The 20,438-nt window shown below is 42.5% G+C and overlaps 1 protein-coding gene across 1 annotated transcript; it reads left to right on the top strand.

The window, feature by feature from the left end:
* The first annotated feature begins 5,096 nt into the window (after nt 1-5,096).
* Nucleotides 5,097-7,172, top strand: LOC311144326 (DBH-like monooxygenase protein 2 homolog). Its single transcript, XM_084180361.1, has 3 exons — nt 5,097-5,432; nt 6,233-6,379; nt 6,963-7,172. Exons 1-3 carry the CDS (start codon nt 5,166-5,168, stop codon nt 7,116-7,118), a joined length of 570 nt encoding a protein of 189 aa, XP_084036487.1. The 5' UTR covers nt 5,097-5,165; the 3' UTR covers nt 7,119-7,172.
* The last annotated feature ends 13,266 nt before the right edge of the window (nt 7,173-20,438 follow it).

Below are 20,438 nucleotides of genomic sequence, written 5' to 3' on the forward strand. Positions count from 1 at the left end.
AGAAATATTCTAAACTAAACAGTTTGCAGCACTTCCATGTTTGTAGTAATTTTTCTGTGGACATAATGCATGACATTCTTGAAGGGGTGGCTCAGTTTGAGTTTAAATTGTTATTTGAATACAGTGCCTTGTAAAAGTATTCATCCCCCTTGGCGTTTTTTCTATTTTGTTGCATTACAACCTGTAATTTAAATTGATTTCTATTTGTATTTCATGTAATTGACATACACAAATTAGTCCAAATTGGTGAAGTGAAATGAAAAAAATAACTTGTTTCAAAAAATTCTAAAAAATAAATAACGGAAAAGTGGTGCGTGCATATGTATTCACCCCCTTTGCTATGAAGTCTCTAAATAAGATCTGGTGCAACCAATTACCTTCAGAAGTCACATAATTAGTTAAATAAAGTCCATCTGTGAGCAATCTAAGTGTCAAATGATCTGTCACATGATCTAAGTATATATACACCTGTTCTGAAAGGCCCCAGAGTCTGCAACACCACTAAGCAATGGACCCCAACAAGCAAGTGGCACCATGAAGACCAAGGAGCTCTCCAAACAGGTCAGAGAACTTGTGGAGAAGTACAGATCAGGGTTGGGTTCTAAAAAAATATCTGAAACTTTGAACATCCCACTGAGCACCATTAAATCCATAATTAAAAAATTGAAAAAATATGACACCACAACAAACCTGCCAAGAGAGGGCCGCCCACCAAAAATCACTGTCCAGGCAAGGAGGGCATTAATCAGAGAGGCAACAAAGAGCCCAACAATAACCCTGAAGGAGCTGCAAAGCTCCACAGCGGAGATTGGAGTATCTGTCCATAGGACCACTTTAAGTCCTACACTCCACAGAGCTGAGCTTTACAGAAGAGTGGTCAGAAAAAAGCCATTGCTTAAAGAAAAACATAAGCAAACACGTTTGGTGTTCGCCAGAAGGCATGTGGGAGACTCTCCGAACATATGGAAGAAGGTACTCTGGTCAGATGAGACAAAATTTGAGCTTTTTGGCCATCAAGTAAAAAGCTATGTCTGGCGCAAACCCAACACCTCTCATCACCCTGAGAACACCATCCCCACAGTGAACAGTGAAGCATGGTGGTGGCAGCATCATGCTGTGGGGATGTTTTTCATCGGCAGGGACTGGGAAACTGGTCAGAATTGAAGGAATGATGGATGGCGCTAAATACAGGGAAATTCTTGAAGGAAAACTGTTTCAGTCTTCCAGAGATTTGAGACTGGGACAGAGGTTCACCTTCCAGCAGGACAATGACCCTAAGCATACTGCTAAAGCAGCACTCGCGTGGTTTAAGGGGAAACATTTAAATGTCTTGGAATGGCCTAGTCAAAGCCCAGACCTCAATCCAATTGAGAATCTGTGGTATGACTTAAAGATTGCTGTACACCAGTGGAACCCATCCAACTTGAAGGAGCAGTTTTGCCTTGAAGAATGGGCAAAAATCCCAGTGGCTAAGTGTGCCAAGCTTATAGAGAGATACCCCAAGAGACTTGCAGCTGTAATTGCTGCAAAATGTGGCTCTACAAAGTATTGACTCTGGGGGGGGTTAATAGTTATGCACACTTTTTTTTGTCTTATTTATTGTTTGTTTCACAAAAATAAATATTTTGCTTCTTCAAAGTGGTAGGAATGTTGTGTACATCAAATTATACAAACCCCCAAAAATCTATTTTAATTCCAGGTTGTAAGGCAACAAAATAGGAAAAATGCCAAGGGGGGTGAATACTTTCGTAAGCCACTGTATGCCTCAGAAAATGTTATTTCGAAACGTGCGCTTCTCTAGAATCTACTCATTTGACTATGGGTACTTGGAGCGCAAAAACCGTCCAACTAAAGTCAACCTAGAGAACAGTGGAAATAGCATAGCACTTATTTCTATTCAAACTCTGTGTCTTGTGAGAAACATTCCCTTGATTTTGGGTGATGTTGTTCCACCAGGAAATGAGAACTGGAATTTGCTGCTCATCTTACTGCAAATAATCAACATTGTTTTTTCCCATTTTCTTAGCCAGAGCATGACTGTGTATCTAAAGCATTTGATAATTGAACATCACACACTTTTCAAACCGTTGTACCCACATAAAAACGTAATACCCGAACATCACTTTATGATACATTACCCAGCATGCATAAGACAAATCGGTCCTTTATTACATATGTGGAGCATGAGGTTTGAGGCAAAGCGCAAACTCTTTAATAACACCCTAAAAAACTTCAAGAACATTACTCAGTCCCTTGCCAAAAAACACACATTTGCTATAGGCCATCACTGGGAGACATCACCATTGAAACATATTGAGTATGGACCGATGAAACCATTTTCCCTGAATGATTTTAATGGTGGTGAGGAGTTGGCAGGGTCACTTCAGGTCACTATGCAGAAAGCCATTTACTCTACCAGCTTGGTTAAGATGGATGGCACAGAGTACAGAGAGGGACTGTTAGTTTGCAGTAAGATGTAGCATGAAATGCCAGTCTTTTGTCAAATAACTAAGATCATTGTGGTTGACAATATTGTATACCTATTGCTGGACAAGTTGCATACTGATAATTTCAGTGAACATTACCATGCATTCACAGTGTTTGATGGTGTTGATGACAAAGTTGTTGTCAAAGTTGATGATGTGAAATGTAATATGCCTTTTGTCCTTCAAAGTGCTTATGGTGCTGATGAGAGCCTTTATGTTGTTCCTTTGTTTGACATGATTGAGTAATAGTCAGATTATTGGCAACTTTGTCAAGAAAATGGCATACCTAGACTTAGGAGGACTTCCACTTGTGTTAAATAGCAACTCTGCAAATACTCTTGTTCTCGTATAGTACAAGTACAGAGGCGCCTGTGATGCACTGATTTCATTTGAATGTGCCTGTGATGCACTGATTTCATTTGAATGTGCCTGTGATGCACCTTTTTCATTTGAATGTGCCTGTGATGCACCTTTTTCATTTGAATGTGCCTGTGATGCACTGTTTTCACTGACGCACCCTCTCTTTGTGGCCTAAATAAATGAAACAAAGCAGAGTCACTACTCTTACATTTACATTTACATTTACGTAATTTAGCAGACGCTCTTATCCAGAGTGACTTACTCTTGTAACGAATCCTTTATTGCTCCGGTTTAATTCACCTATAACTTGCAGGCTTGATTTATGAGTGGGAGAGAACCAGACAAAAAATGGTTATTTCCTAGTGTGAATATTTAGCACTTCCTGGTGTCAATTCAGCTACAGGATGCATTCTCTAGAGTTGAGCCTCAACACTGAGGGTGTTGAAAAAACACTCCCATGGGTCATTTGAACATCACCTGAAGTGTTATATCTTAACATTCAGAGAGTGTTTCAATATTAACACTACAAAAAGTGTTAAATTAACACTGATGAGAGTGGACCTATATAAACACTGGAAGAATGTTAAAAGTAACATGCCTGGTGTTAAATTAACAATTTCAAATTTGCTGTGTAAGCTATAAGTATGTTCTTTATATTAATATACTTTAGCTCCAACCATTTCTCAATGTGTTCCACCTGATCATATTCTTTATCTTACATAAAAGTAGTAATTCTCTTTAGTTATCTTTTTCCAATGTAATTTTGTATCATAATTGTGACATTATGCACTATATGAAAAGCTGCAAAGAATAATGATTTCGGATCAGTAGCTAGGTTTCCATCCAATTGGCAACATATATTCATGTGAATATTATAAAATCCGTTAAAAAATAATATCCGCATTTTCACAACTTCTCCTGTTTCTCAAATTGACTTGTTGCAGTTAAAATGCTGTGCGTGACAAAGTAGTGCACACAAAATACCTTTTGCGGTGAAATTCCCATGTACCTAATAAAAAATACAAGTTCAGTGGGTTTCCATAGCATTTTCAACTCTACTGATGGTTTTCTCACCCCAACAAAAATGCGTTATAGCGTGTGCACACTCTGGTATTGGCACGTGCGCTGTAGCCAACAGCTAGAGCGTACATTTACCTCTTTAGCAGACGCTCTTATCCAGAGCGACTTACAGTTAATGAGTGCATACATTTTTCATACTGGCCCCCCGTGGGAAACGAACACACAACCCTGGCATTGTAAGCAATGCTCTACCAACTGAGCTACAGGAGGCCTTATACAGCCTACATGGAACATGATGAGATTATTAGCCTATTATTGACAAAAAAGCGAGATTATTTTTACTTGGCAGCCAAGCATCGATTATCATGTCACCAGAATAAGACCCTCGATATTTAGTGGAAAGGAGCATCGAGCTCATCACCTTGCACTTTCACAACCCTGTGAAGTTCATCATCATTTCTTTAATCTGTAACCTAATAAACTGCATGCTTTCCCGATGAGTCGTAGTGGGGAGGACTACACAACATGTCATCGCGTGACTCGAAGTTTACTTCCATATGATGGTTATTATATCAATATTTGCGCATAATTGCGTTTCCACCGACTTTTTTGCATAATTCATTTTACTGACACAAAAAGATCATACCTCGTCTAGTGCATTTTGTTTTGACGACATTTGGAAAGTTTACCGGAAAAATGTGATGTTCTGTTTCCATCAGGCCTGTCATGACATTTTTTTATCCGAAATGTACTTTACTCTCATGAAATGTTGGATGGAAACCTGGTTATATGGACAGCATATTCCCCTATTACCTCTCCACACCCACCAAACGGGAGAAAACGTACCTCAAAGGAAAACTGTTGAAGAACGGTGCCCACCGTTTTGTGGAAACGTGTCGTTCAGTAGCGCTACAAACCGTCATGCAAATTAGCAAACGTAAAAAACGAAATGAATGCACCCCAGGTATGTTTGACAAGAGCTGATAATCAGAGAAGGGGACTGGCTGTAGCTAAATGGCGGGAAACAACGCAATGGCGTCTCCTTTCTCTGATTATCAGCTGTTGTCAAACACACCTGGGTCTAAATGTATTTAGTTTCACATACTATAAAACGTATTTTCGCATACCCGAAAAGCCTACTAACTATTTAGGACGCAAGCACGGGTATTCGGACAAGGGCAGTGAGTGTGTCAGAATCTTTTAGCGGCGCTCCGTGGCGAGATAGCTGTTTGTTTGACCTGGAGTTTTTGTCTCTGAGCTGGTTGAGTTCTCAGGGTCTATCTGTGGGTGACAGACAGGATGATCCTTCTACTCCTCTCCCTGCTCCTGACTTGGACTCCAGTGATCGGGGCACAGCCGGACATCCATATGCCCTTCATGGAGCACCTTGACGTGGACAACAATGTCATCCTGAAGTGGGGGTTCAGCGAGGTCCAGGGCACCATCACGTTCCAGCTGACCTTCAAGACCACTGGCTGGGTGGGATTCGGGTTCAGCCCAAATGGAGACATGGCTGGAGCAGATATCGTTATTGGAGGGGTCGGACCAAAAGCCAACTACTTCAAGGTATCTAATCCATTAACCTGTAATCGTTACAATTAGACAAGTATCAGTGGTAATGTAGTAGTTTCTTGTAGAAGTAGCCCTATATATGACCCTGCGTCCTAGCATTTAGGTAGAGGCAGTTATGTTGTAGGTCTTAGGAATAGGCTACTGTGACAGTGTAGTGGTTTTCAACACCTCAAACATTTGGCAAACTACATGTGAATGTGTTGCACCTGGTCAAGTTTTAGAGAAGAGCTGAACTCTATATAACATTTTTAAGTATAACTAGAAAAGGTTTTATGGTTGTGGTCAGTCTACAAGCACACTATTCCAGATCGGTTTGCACGTTAGTTTAAATGGGGTTTCTAGCTGAAACAGTTGACGACTAGTAAGAAGGCTGCTTTTATGTAGGCTGCTCAATTATGATATTTTTTCACTAATCGGTCATTTGACTGATCAGATAAGATCTGGGAAAATCTGATTGGAAAATATTTTTAAATTGGGCTTCCTTTGTAAAGAAAGCTGTAGTGACCAGAATTCCCCACATCCATGTCCCTGGCACGCACTGGGAGTCATGCAAATATGGTTGTAGTGTGACCAGTATTAGTGTCAGTTTCTTCAAGCAACCTGACCAGTGGCAGTCTGGACTTTCTGGTGTTGATAGCTTATGGTTCTGGTGCTACAGGTGGTGGCAGCAGCATAATAGTGATAATGAACAGTTTCTAAAGTTGTGCTTTCACCAAGCACACCTAATAAAACAAGTCTAGTAGGCTCTATAAATACTCCAGATAACATCAGTATTTGTGTTGTATTTCCTTCAGGATTATCATGCCACAAGCAACGGATTTCCCTTGGTGGATGAGAAACAGGACTACACCCTCCTGTCCCTGACCGAGGCAGACGGTCAAACCACCATGACCTTCTGGAGGGCCATCCAGTCATGTGACAAGGATGACTTCCGCATTACCGTGAGTTAAGTTGGTGAAACCCTGAGCTAGACCATCTGTCATTTATATCCACTTACTAGTTATTTTATTGAGTAGTTCACCACAAACTGCATAAACATGGAGGCTTTTGTAACCCTACGTGGTTCTCGGAGATGAACAAACGTAGCATTTAAAAAGGCATTATTAAAGACTATGGAGTCATAACGTCAATGACAACATTATGTTGGATATGGTTCCCCAACTGGTGGCCCGCAGGGTGAATTTGGACCGCGGCTGGTTTTATTTGGCCTCCGACGTTATCAGAGGGAACAATTTTCATTGTTGGACATAAGACTGTAAACACTGGGAAATCCGCTGCAAGTGACTTTCATTTAAGAAATCTGTTCAAGTATTCCCACGGCGTAGACTCATGTGATCGTATACAAATGTAAGCAAGGTTTGAAACGGCCGCCGATCATCCGCTCAAGAGAGAAATCGGCCCTTGAATCTTGTTGATGGCTGATATAGGCCCTACTTAGTGCCTACTAGGACTTTTCTAAACGCAGTCCTTAACCTGTTTTTTTTCTTCTGTTCTCTTGTATGTTTTGTTCGATCCCCATCATAGGACGGTCCATTGAAGCTGATCTATGCCTACGGGAAAACGGATGACATCGGCTACCATGGCAAAAGTAGGGGGACCAAGGAGGTGAACCTCCTCAACATGCCTAGCTTCAGCAACTCTGGCACCAGTCCCCCACGCGCAATAGAAAAGTGTCAATAATCTGTATTCATGATATATGAAAATGTCAATAAATTTAAGGAATAATTCACTCAACTACTCCTTCCTATGCGTAAAATGTTATGTCTTACCATGTTTGAACGCTTGGTGATGAAATGTTTCATCTTGGACTGGAAGCAAAATGTGAAAATCCAATGACTTTACTCTGAACAGAAATATGTAACAATTTCAAAGATTTTGCTGAGTTGTAAGGAAATCAGGCCCTAATCTTTGGATTTCACATGACTGGGAATACAGATGTGCATCTGTTGGTCAGATACCTTAAGATGGGGGTGTGGTGCAGGGGAAAAAGTCAGCATCTGGTGGGACAGCCATTTCCGTCATTAAGTGTGACACACACGTATAGTTGCTCAGGCTGATTGTGGAACGTTTTTTTCCGCTCGTCAACGGCTGTGCGACGTTCCTGGATATTGGCAGGAAATGGAACATTGTTGTACACCGATCCAGAGCTTCCCAAACATTTAATTGGTGACATGTCTGTGTATGCAGGCCATGGAAGAGCTGGGATGTAGTCAGCTTCTTGGAATTGTGTAGAGATCCTTGCAACATGGGGCTGTGCGTTATGCTGAAAAATGAGGTGATTTAAACACTTACAATGGATAGCTAGAATGGCTACAGACCTATGTTGAGACTGACGGGAACATCCGGTTTTTATATTAAAGCTCCAGGCAGCCTCTCCTTTTTAACAAATTCTCAAGGTCACCCCCTCTCCTAGGGAGGGTGACGTGTTCGATGCCAGTACAGCTAAGGGACGAAATAGTGGTTTGCTTCCTAAATTCGAGCCAATGACTTACGTAGTTGAACGTGAAAGTGACAAACTGACACTGTCATTTTCGTAAACAACGTTATGAAGGAGTGCCTTTGACGGCCCTCACATGTGCGGTTCCGAGCGAGACAACCATTTGACCCGATTTAAGTGTTTCTGCTCATGAGTTTAGCAAGCATATGTCGCAATGTCATCCCCTACAAATGTGTTGGGGGTTTCTAATGGAGAAGCAGTTTCTGCCCATCTTTATATTGAAGGCTCTAGCCAACAGCTCGCTTAGTGTACTAGGGGGTAACTAGCCCCCTAGTACACTATGTAAATGGCTAAAGTTCACACTTCATGGTAAAAGTACCGGGGTAACTGTTCCCCCGCCCCAATGGAGTAACTGACCAACGGAGGGTTTCTGTTACCCCGGTAGAAGATTATGGGATAGGGTTTCTCACAAGTGTGTTAAAACCCATTTAATCTGTTTTCTTTAAGTAATACTTAAAATGTAAGTCTAGATGTCTTATTTTAAATAAAATATGGGGAGAAAATGGTGTTGCACATGTCACCTATATCTGCACTATGAAAAGATTTGATGTAAAGTCCCTCTTTATAACTCACCTGTACATTAATTTTCTGCTTGCTTTTTCCATATAATCCATTATGTACAATTGCACTAAACATGATTTGAATAATGCAAGATTTTAAATCCCAGCAGTCTTTAAAATGACATTCAGGAAGAAAAAGTTTTTAATAGTTTTTAATTAAAACAATTATTAATTGGAATGGAATGGAATATACAGTGCATTCGGAAAGTATTCAGACCCCATCCCTTTTTCCATGTTTTGTTATGTTACAGCCTTATTCTTAAATGGATTAAATTAATTGTTTTCCTCATCAATGCAAACACAATGTCCCATAATGACAAAGCGAAAACAGGTTTTTAGAAATGTTTGCAAATGTGTACAAAAATAACCCCCCCAAAAAACACTTATTTACATAAGTATTCAGACCTTTTGCTATGAGACTCAAAATTGAACTCCGGTGCATCCTGTTTCCATTGCTCATCCTTGAGCTGTTTTCTATAACTTGATTGGTGTCCACCTGTTGTAAATTAAATTGATTGGACATGATTTGGAAAGGCACACACCTGTCTAAACAGTTGACAGTGCATGTCAGAGCAAAAACCAAACCATGAGGTTGAGGGAATTGTCCGTAGAGCTTCGAGACAGGATTGTGTCGAGGCACAGATCTGGGGAAGGGTACCAAAACATTTCTGCAGCTTTGAAGGTCCCCAAGAACATAGTGGACTCCATTATTCTTAAATGGAAGAAGTTTGGAACCACCAAGACTCTTCCTAGAGCTAGCAGCCAGGCCAAACTCAGCAATCGGGGGAGAACAGCTCGCATAGTGTACTAGGGGGTAACTAGCCCCCCCCTAAGAACTGTCTAGTTGCTGACACAAAGCAATGTTTGGAAAAAAATGTTATGTGGATGAAGGTCATGGTTACGCGAATAAACTATAAAGGGAAATAAATGGCTACAGTTCACACTTCATGAAATGTTTTTAGAAAGGGGCATTTTTTTAAAGTACCGGGGTAACTGTCCCCCCAACCCCAATGGGGTAACTGGTCACTCTTACAGAGCTCCAGTGTTCATCTGTGGAGATGGAAGAACCTTCTAGAAGGATAGCCATCTCTGCAGCACTCCACCAATCAGGCCTTTATGGTAGAGTGCCCAGACAAAAGCCACTCCTCAGTAAAAGGCACATGACAGCCCGCTTGGAGTTTGCCAAAAGGCTCCTAAAGGACTCTCAGACCATTCGAAACAAGATTCTCTGGTCTGATGAAACCAAGATTGGCATTCAGGCCAAAGAGTTCAATCTTCACGTCTGGAGGAAACCTGGCACCATCCCTACGATGAAGCATGGTGGTGGCAGCATCATGCTGTAGGAATGTTTTTCAGCGGCAGGGACTGGGAGACTAGTCAGGATAGAGGGAAAGATGAACTGAGCAAAGTACAGAGAGATCCTTGATGAAAACCTGCTCAAGATGGCTCAGGACCTCAGACTGGGGGTGAAGGTTCACCTTCCAACAGAACAACGACACTAAGCACACAGCCAAGACAACGCAGGAATGGCTTCAGGACAAGTCTCTGAATGTCCTTGAGTGGCCCAGCCAGAGCCCGGACTTGAACCCGATCAAACATCTCTGGAGAGACCTGAAAATAGCTGTGCAGCGAAGCTCCCCATCCAACCTGACAGAGCTTGAGAAGATCTGCAGAGAATAATGGGAGAAACTCCGCAAATCCAGGTGTGCAGAGCTTTTAGCGTCATACCCAAGAAGACTCTAGGCTGTAATCGCTGCCAAAGGTGCTTCAACAAAGTATTGATTGAAGGGTTTGAATACTTATGTGATATTTTAATAAATTAGAAAACATTTCTATAAACCAGTTTTTTCTTTGTCAATATGGGGTATTGTGTGTATATTGATGATGGGGGGAAAACAATTTAATAAATTTTAGAATAAGGCTGTAACGTAACAAAATGTGGAAAAAGTAAATGGGTCTGAATACTTTCCGAATGCAGTGTAACTGATAACATTAAATAACATTGGAATATAACATTTAAAAAACAATAACTCATAACTTAACAAATTAATTCAGTGTAACAATGATGTGGCAACTCTCTTATTATCTGCTATTGCACAATTCTAATTCAAATTAAATTAAATTTTATTGTCAACATGCACCAAATACAACAGGTGCAGACATTACAGTGAAATGCTTACTTACAGCCCTTAACCAACAGTGCATTTTTTTAAAAATGAAAAAGTAAAATAAAACAACAAAAATAAATATAGAGATAAAAAAAGAGCAGAAGTAAAATAAAATAACAGTAGGGAGGCTATATATATATACAGGGGGGTACCGGTGCAGAGTCAATGTGCGGGGGCACCGGCTAGTTGAGGTAGTTGAAGTAATATGTACATGTGGGGTAGAGTTAAAGTGACTATGCATAAATAATTAACAGAGTAGCAGCAGCGTAAAAAGGATGGGGTGGGGGGGGGCAGTGCAAATATTCCGGGTAGCCATGATTAGCTGTTCAGGAGTCTTATGGCTTGGGGGTAGAAGCTGTTGAGAAGTCTTTTGGACCTAGACTTGGCACTCCGGTACCGCTTGCCGTGCGGTAGCAGAGAGAACAGTCTATGACTAGGGTGGCTGGAGTCTTTGACAATTTTGAGGGCCTTCCTCTGACACCGCCTGGTATAGAGGTCCTGGATGGCAGGAAGCTTGGCCCCAGTGATGTACTGGGCCGTACGCACTACTCTCTGTAGTGCCTTGCGGTCGGAGGCCAAGCAGTTGCCATACCAGGCGGTGATGCAACCAGTCAGGATGCTCTCGATGATGCAGCTGTAGAATTTTTTGAGGATCTGAGGACCCATGCCAAATCTTTTCAGTTGCCTGAGGGGGAATAGGCTTTATCGTGCCCTCTTCACAACTGTCTTGGTGTGTTTGGACCATGATAGTTTGTTGGTGATGTGGACACCAAGGAACTTGAAGCTCTCAACCTGTTCCACTACAGCCCCGTCGATGAGAATGGGGGCGTGCTCAGTCCTCTTTTTTTTCCTGTAGTCCACAATCATCTCCTTTGTCCTGGTCACGTTGAGGGAGAGGTTGTTGTCCTGGCACCACATGGCCAGGTCTCTGACCTCCTCCCTATAGGCTGTCTCATCGTTGTCGGTGATCAGGCCTACGACTGTTGTGTCGTCGGCAAACTTAATGATGGTGTTGGAGTCGTGCCTGGCCATGCAGTCATGGGTGAACAGAGAGTACAGGAGGGGACTGAGCACGCACCCCTGAGGGGCCCCCGTGTTGAGGATCAGTGTGGCAGATGTGTTGTTACCTACCCTTACCACCTGGGGGCGGCCCGTCAGGAAGTCCAGGATCCAGTTGCAGAGGGAGGTGTTTAGTCCCAGGATCCTTAGCTTAGTGATGAGCTTAGAGGGCACTATGGTGTTGAATGCTGAGCTGTAGTCAATGAATAGCATTCTCACGTAGGTGTTCCTCTTGTCCAGGTGGGAAAGGGCAGTGTGGAGTGCAATAGAGATTGCATCATCTGTGGATCTGTTGGGGCGGTATGCAAATTGGAGTGGGTCTAGGGTTTCTGGGATAATGCTGTTGATGTGAGCCATGACCAGCCTTTCAAAGCACTTCATGGCTACAGACGTCAGTGCTACGGGTCGGTAGTCATTTAGGCAGGTTATCTTAGAGTCCTTGGGCACGGGGACTATGGTGTTCTGCTTGAAACATGTTGGTATTACATACTCAGTCAGGGACATGTTGAAAATGTCAGTGAAGACACTTGCCAGTTGGTCAGCACATGCTCGGAGTACACGTCCTGGTAATCCGTCTGGCCCTGCGGCCTTGTGAATGTTGACCTGCTTAAAAGTCTTACTCACATCGGCTACGGAGAGCGTGATCACATAGTCATCCGGAACAGCTGGTGCTCTCATGCATGCTTCAGTGTTGCTTGCCTCGAAGCGAGCATAGAAGTGGTTTAGCTCGTCTGGTAGGCTTGTCACTGGGCAGCTCGCGGCTGTGCTTCCCTTTGTAGTCTGTAATAGTTTTCAAGCCCTGCCACATCCGACGAGTGTCAGAGCCAGTGTAGTACGATTCAATCTTAGTCCTGTATTGACTCTTTGCCTGTTTGATGGTTCGTCGGAGGGCATAGCGGGATTTCTTATAAGCGTCCGGGTTAGAGTCCCGTTCCTTGAAAGCGGCAGCTCTACCCTTTAGCTCAGTGCGGATGTTTCCTGTAATCCATGGCTTCTGGTTGGGGTATGTACGTACGGTCACTGTGGGGACGACATCATCGATGCACTTATTGATGAAGCCAGTGACTGATGTGGTGTACTCCTCAATGCTGTCTGAAGAATTCCGGAACATGTTCCAGTCTGTGCTAGCAAAACAGTCCTGTAGCTTAGCATCTGCGTCATCTGACCACTTTTTTATTAACCGAGTCACTGGTGCTTCCTGCTTTAGTTTTTGCTTATAAGCAGGAATCAGGAGGATAGAGTTATGGTCAGATTTGCCAAATGGAGGGCGAGGGAGAGCTTTGTATGCGTCTCTGTGTGTGGAGTAAAGGTGGTCTAGAGTTTTTTTTTCCTCTGGTTGCACATTTAACATGCTGGTAGAAATTAGGTAGAACAGATTTAAGTTTCCCTGCATTAAAGTCCCCGGCCACTAGGAGCGCTGCATCTGGATGAGCGTTTTCCTGTTGATTTATGGCCTTGTACAACTCATTCAGTGCAATCTTAATGCCAGCATTGGTTTGTGGTGGTAAATAGACAGCTATGAAAAATATAGATGAAAACTCTCTTGGTAAATAGTGTGGTCTACAGCTTATCAGAAGGGGGAAAGGGGGAAAGGAGAAGATTAATTGTGTAAACATTGCATGAGTGTTGAAAAAACACTCTCATGGGTCATTTGAACATCACCTCAAGTGTTATATCTTAACATTCAGAGAGTGTTTCAATATTAACATTACAAAAAGTGTTAAATTAACACTGATGAGAGTGGACCTATATAAACACTGGAATAATGTTAAAATTAACATGCCTGGTGTTAAATTAACACTTTTGCTGTGTAGGTATGTTCTTTACATTCATCATTAGCTCCAACCATTTCTCAATGAGTTCCACCTGAAACATTCTTTATCTTATATAAAAGTAGTAATTCTCTTTAGTTACCTTTTTTCCAATGTAATTTTGTATCATAATTGTGACATTATGCACTATATGAAAAGCTGCATTTCGTATCAGTAGCTAGGTTTCCATCTATTTGACAACAGATTTTCATGTAATATTCTAAAATCCGTTAAAGGAAATATCCGCATTTTCACACATTCTCCTGTTTCTGTCAGATAAAAGGCTGTGCGTGACAACGGAGTGCACACGAAATACCTTTTGTGGTTAAATTCCCATGTACCTAATAAAAAATACAAGTTCAATGGGTTTCCATAGCATTTTCAACTCTACTGATGGTTTTCTCACCCCCGCAAAAATGCGTTATAGCGTGTGCACACTCTGGGATTGGCACGTGCGCTGTAACCAACAGCGCTATCTGCGCGCTTTTGGCTAGAGCGCACATACAGCCTACACATGATGAGGTTATTAGCCTATTATTGACAAAAGAGCGAGATTATTTTTATTTGTCAAATGGCAGCCAAGCATCGATTATCATTTCACCAGAATAAGACCCTTGATATTTCGTGGAAAGGAGCATCAACCTCATCACCTGTGAAGTTCATCATAATTTATTGAATCTGTAACCTAATGAATCCCGATGAGTTTTAGTGGGGAGGACTACACAACATGTCATCGCGTGGCTCGAAGTCTACTTCCATATGATGGTTATTATATCAATATTTGCGCATAATAACCGACAATTTTAGCATCATTCATTTTACCTCCTCTAGTGCATTTTGTTTTGTCGACATTTGTAAAGTTTACCGAAAAAATGTAATGTTCTGTTTCCATCAGGCCTGTCATGACATTTTTTATTCGAAATGTACTTTACTTGCATGAAATGTTGGATGGAAACCTGGTTATATGGACAGCATATTCCCCTATTCACCTCTCCACACCCACCAAACGGGAGAAAACGTACCTCAAAGGCAAACTGTTGAAGAACGGTGCCCACCGTTTTGAGGAAACGTGTCGTTTAGTAGCGCTACAAACCATCACGCAAATTAGCAAACGTTGAAGCGAAATGCATGCACCCCAGGTATGTTTGACAAGAGCTGATAATCAGAGAAGGGGACTGGCTGTAGCTAAATGGCGGGAAACAACGCAATGGCGTCTCCTTTCTCTGATTATCAGATGTTGTCAAACACACCTGGGTCTAAATTGATTTAGTTTCACATACTATAAAATGTATTTTCGCATACCCGAAAAGCCTACTAACTATTTAGGACGCAAGTACGGGTATTCGGACAAGGGCAGTGAGTGTGTCAGAATCTTAGCGGCGCTCCGTGGCGAAATAGCTGTTTGTTTGACCTGGAGTTTTTGTTTCTGAGCTGGTTGAGTTCTCAGGGTCTATCTGTGGGTGACAGACAGGATGATCCTTCTACTCTTCTCCCTGCTCCTGACTTGGACTCCAGTGATCGGGGCACAGCCGGACATCCATATGCCCTTCATGGAGCACCTTGACGTGGACAACAATGTCATCCTGAAGTGGGGGTTCAGGGAAGTCCAGGGCACCATCACGTTCCAGCTGACCTTCAAGACCACTGGCTTTGTGGGATTCGGGTTCAGCCCAAATGGAGACATGGCTGGAGCGGATATCGTTATTGGAGGGGTCGGACCAAAAGCCAACTACTTCAAGGTATCTAAACCATTAACCTGTAATCGTTACAATTAGACAAGTATCAGTGGTAATGTAGTACTTATTGTAGAAGTAGGTCTATATATGATCCTGCGTCCTAGCTTTTAGTTAGAGGTAGTTATATTGTAGGTTTTAAGAATAGGCTACTGTGACAGTGTAGTGGTTTTCAACACCTCAAACATTTGGCAAACTACATGTGAATGTGTTTCACCTAGTCAAGTTTTAGAGAAGAGCTGAACTCTATATAACATTTTAAGTATAACTAGAAAAGATTTTATTACATTTACATTTACGTCATTTAGCAGACGATCTTATCCAGAGCGACTTACAAATTGGTGCATTCACCCTATAGCCAGTGGGATAACCACTTTACAATTATTATTATTATTATTTTTAATTTAGGAGGGGGGGGGGGGGGGGGGGGGGTAGAAGGATTACTTTATCCTATCCCAGGTATTCCTTAAAGAGGTGGGGTTTCAAATGTCTCCGGAAGGTGGTGAGTGACTCCGCTGTCCTGGCGTCGTGAGGGAGCTTGTTCCACCATTGGGGTGCCAGAGCAGCGAACAGTTTTGACTGGGCTGAGCGGGAACTATGCTTCCGCAGAGGAAGGGGAGCCAGCAGGCCAGAGGTGGATGAACGCAATGCCCTCGTTTGGGTGTAGGGACTGATCAGAGCCTGAAGGTACAGAGGTGCCGTTCCCCTCACAGCTCCATAGGCAAGCACCATGGTCTTGTAACAGATGCGAGCTTCAACTGGAAGCCAGTGGAGTGTGCGGAGGAGCTGGGTGACGTGAGAGAACTTGGGAAGGTTGAACACCAGACGGGCTGTGGCATTCTGGATGAGTTGTAGGGGTTTAATGGCACAGGCAGGGAGCCCAGCCAACAGCGAGTTGCAGTAATCCAGACGGGAGATGACAAGGGCCTGGATTAGGACCTGTGCCGCTTCCTGTGTAAGGCAGGGTCGCACACTATTCCAGATCGGTTTGCATGTTAGTTTAAATGGGGTTTCTAGCTGAAACAGTTGACGACTAGTAAGAAGGCTGCTTTTATATAGGCTGCTCAATTATGATATTTTTTCACTAATCGGTCATTTGACTGATCAGAACTTCTGAAGAAGATCTGGGAAAATCTGATTTTTTGATAAATTGGGCTTCCTTTGTAAAGAAAGCTGTAGTGACCAGAATTCCCCACATCCATGTCCCTGGCACGGACTGGGAGTCATGCAAATATGGCATTATTAAATACGATGGTTTCTTAACGTCAATGACACAACATTATGTAGGACTGGGTTCCCCAACTGGTGGCCCGTAAGCCAAATTTGGCCCGCGTTGGTTATATTTGGCCTGCGAAGTTATCCTTTTTTTTTATTTAAACATTTTCATTGTTGGACATAATCAGCTCCAAATGACTTTAATTTGATTATGATCAAGTATTCCTATGCATGGGAGCGTATACAAATGTAAGCAAGGTTTGAAATTATGTTAGTCAAACATCTGTTTGGGCTTCTTGCGGTCAATTTGCAGATTATTTGTAATTCTGTTCCGGCCGCCAATCATCCGCTCAAGAGAGAAATCGTCCCTTGGCTGAATCTAGTTGATGATGCCTGATATAGGCCCTACTTAGTGCCTACTAGGACTTTTCTAAACGCAGTCCTTAACCTGTTTTTTTCTTCTGTTCTGTTGTATGTTTTGTTCGATCCCCATCATAGGACAGTCCATTGAAGCTGATCTATGCCTACGGGAAAACGGATGACATCGGCTACCATGGCAAAAGTAGGGGGACCAAGGAGGTGAACTTGCTCAACATGCCTAGCTCCAGCCCCCTGGTCAGCAACTCTGGCGCCAGTCCCCCACGCGCAATAGAAAAGTGTCAATAATCTGTATTCATGATATATGTCAAATGTAAGGAATAATTCACTCAACAACTCCTTCCTATGCGTTAAATGTTATGTCTTAACCTGTTTGAACATTTGGTCATAAAATCTTTCCTTTTGGTCTTAGACTGGAAGCAAAATGTGAAAATCTAGTGAATTTACACAGAACAAAAATATAAATGCATCATTTTACTGAGTTTTAAGGAAATCAGTCAATTGAAATAAATTAATCAGGCCCTACTCTATGGATTTCGCCGGACTGGGAGTACATATGTCCATCTGTTGGTCAGACTGCTTAAAGGTAGGGGTGTGGAGCAGGAAAAAGTCAGTATCTGGTACGACAACCATTTCCGTCATGCAGTGCGACACCTCCTATGCCTAGAGTTGCTCACTCTGTTTGTGGAATGTTGTCCCACTCCTTTTCAATGGCTGTGCGATGTTGCTGGATATTGGCGGGAACTGGAACGCTCTGTCGTACACCGATCCAGAGCATCCCAAACGTGTTCAATGGGTGACTTGTCTGTATTTAGGCTGTGGAAGAACTGGGATATTGTCAGCTTCCCGGGATTGTGTACAGATCCTTGAGACATGGGGCTGTGCATTATGCTGAAACATGAGGTGATGGTGCCGGATGAATGGCACTAAAATGGGCCTCAGGCTCTCATCAAAGTATCACTGGGCATTCAAATTGATTTAAAATACTCTTGTCTGTAGCATATGCCTGCCCATACCAAAACCCCACCGCCACGTTGACATCAGCAAACCGCTCGCCTACACGACACAATACACGCGGTATGCCCGTTATACTTTGGAACTGGGATTAACCTGTGAAAAGCACTCTTCACCGTGCCAGTGGCCATTGCAGGTGAACATTTGCCCACTGAAGTCGGTTACGACGCCAAACTGCAGTCAGGTCAAGACCCTGGTGAGGACGATGAGCTTCCCTGAGACGGTTTCTGACAGTTTGTGCAGAATTTCTTCGGTTCTGCAAACCCAGTTTCATTAGCTGGTCTTAGACGATCCCACAGGTGAAGAAGCTGGATGTGGCGATCCTGGGCTGGCTTGGTTACATGAAGTCTGCGGTTGTGAGGCACTGCCAAATTCTCTAAAATAATGGAGGTGGTTTATGGTAGAGAAATTAACATTAAATTATCTGCCAACAGCTCTGGTGGGCATTCCTGTAGTCAGCATGCCAATTGCACACTCAACTTGAGACATCTGTGGAATTGTGACCAAACTGCTAATTTTAGAGTGGCCTTTTCTTGTCCCCAGCACAAGGTGCACCTGTGTAATGATGCTGTTTAATCAGCTTCTTGATATTCCGCATCTGTCAGGTGGATGGATTATCTTGGCAAAGGAGGAATGCTCACAAACAGGGATGTAAACCTTTGTGCACAAAATTTGACAGAAATACGCTTTTCGTGCCTATTGAACATTTCTGATATCTTTTATTTCAGCTCATGGAACAAACACTTTACATTTTGCGTTTATATTTTGTTCAGTATAATTTGACAATATCAAAGTCTAGCAATTAAGTGCAGAGTCCTTCAGACTCATGGCTTCACTCCTGTGTACTTTATGGTTCTTCCAGTAGATGGCAACATTGATCCATAAAATCCCTACTGAATCAAACGGCATAAGGAAACCCTACACCAGTTCCTAAACCCAGAGGCGCAACATCCCAAAACTTCCGGGAACGCTTGTGAATCAGACTAAACAGACCAGGCCCTGGTTTGAGAATTCGATGAGAGAAGTGAGAAATTCTTAGTGAATTTTCTCAAATTAAAGGCACACACTAGATTTGAGAAAAAAGGAGAGCCGCACACTCTAGGAGCTCAGATGCAATAATTTAATACCAACGTTTCGACAGGCAAGCTGTTTTCATCAGGGTATAATGACAAGTTCTGCCGGTCACTCGATATTGGCCTATAGGTTGAAATGACACACACAGGTGTCTGTAATCATGGCCGGCTGTGGCTTGATTTCACTGGTCGATTTACAGATATAAATAGAACATAGGCTATGAAAAAAGCATGAATGGATTACATGCGATCATAGATACAATTTGGCTACATAGGCCTACAAACATTTACAATGGATAGCAAAAACACAACAATCTCCAGAATGGTTTCAGACCTAACTCTACGTTGAGATCGAAGGGAACGAGGGTCTTTAAAATAAAGATCCAGGCAGATTCATTTTAACAAATTGTTAAGACTGCCCCCTCTCCTAGGGAGGGTGATGTGTTCGATGTCGATATACACTACCGGTCAAAACCCTACTCATTCAAGGGTTTTTCTTAATTTTTTACTGTTTTCTACATTGTAGAATAATAGTGAAGACATCAAAACTATGAAATAACACATATGGAATCATGTAGTAACCCAAAAAGTGTTAAATAAATCAAAATATATTAATAGCCACCCTTTGCCTTGATGACTGCTTTGCACAGCCTTGGCATTCTCTCAACCAGCTTCACCTGGAATGCTTTTCCAACAGTCTTGAAGGAGTTCCCACATATGCTGAGCACTTGTTGGCTGCTTTTCCTTTACTCTGCGGTCTGACTCATCCCAAACCATCTCAATTTGGTTGAGGTCGGGGGATTGTGAAGGCCAGGTCATCTAATGCAGCACTCTATCACTCTCCTTCTTGGTAAAATAGCCCTTACACAGCCTGGAGGTGTGTTGGGTCATTGTCCTGTTGAAAAACAAATGATAGTCCCACTAAGCCCAAACCAGATGGAATTGCGTATCGCTGCAAAATGCTGTGGTAGACATGCTGGTTAAGTGTGCCTTGAATTCTAAATAAATCACAGTGTCACCAGCAAAGCCCCCCCAAACCATAACACCACCTCCTCCGTGCTTCACGGTGGGAACCACATACAGTGGGGAAAAAAAGTATTTAGTCAGCCACCAATTGTGCAAGTTCTCCCACTTAAAAAGATGAGAGAGGCCTGTAATTTTCATCATAGGTACACGTCAACTATGACAGACAAGATGAGAAAAGAAATTCCAGAAAATCACATTGTAGGATTTTCTATGAATTTATTTGCAAATTATGGTGGAAAATAAGTATTTGGTCAATAACAAAAGTTTCTCAATACTTTGTTATATACCCTTTGTTGGCAATGACACAGGTCAAACGTTTTCTGTAAGTCTTCACAAGGTTTTCACACTGTTGCTGGTATTTTGGCCCATTCCTCCATGCAGATCTCCTCTAGAGCAGTGATGTTTTGGGGCTGTCGCTGGGCAACACGGATTTTCAACTCCCTCCAAAGATTTTCTATGGGGTTGA

The sequence above is a fragment of the Coregonus lavaretus genome (assembly GCF_964263955.1).
Source record: "Coregonus lavaretus genome assembly, chromosome: 17".
Taxonomy (NCBI): Eukaryota; Metazoa; Chordata; class Actinopteri; order Salmoniformes; family Salmonidae; genus Coregonus; species Coregonus lavaretus.

Coding starts and splice junctions, on each gene's coding strand:
- LOC311144326 (XM_084180361.1), top strand. CDS start 5,166: ATGATCCTTCTACTCCTCTCCCTGCTCCTGACTTGGACTCCAGTGATC. Junction 5,433..6,232: donor CAAAAGCCAACTACTTCAAG/GTATCTAATCCA, acceptor TATTTCCTTCAG/GATTATCATGCCACAAGCAA. Junction 6,380..6,962: donor AGGATGACTTCCGCATTACC/GTGAGTTAAGTT, acceptor TCCCCATCATAG/GACGGTCCATTGAAGCTGAT.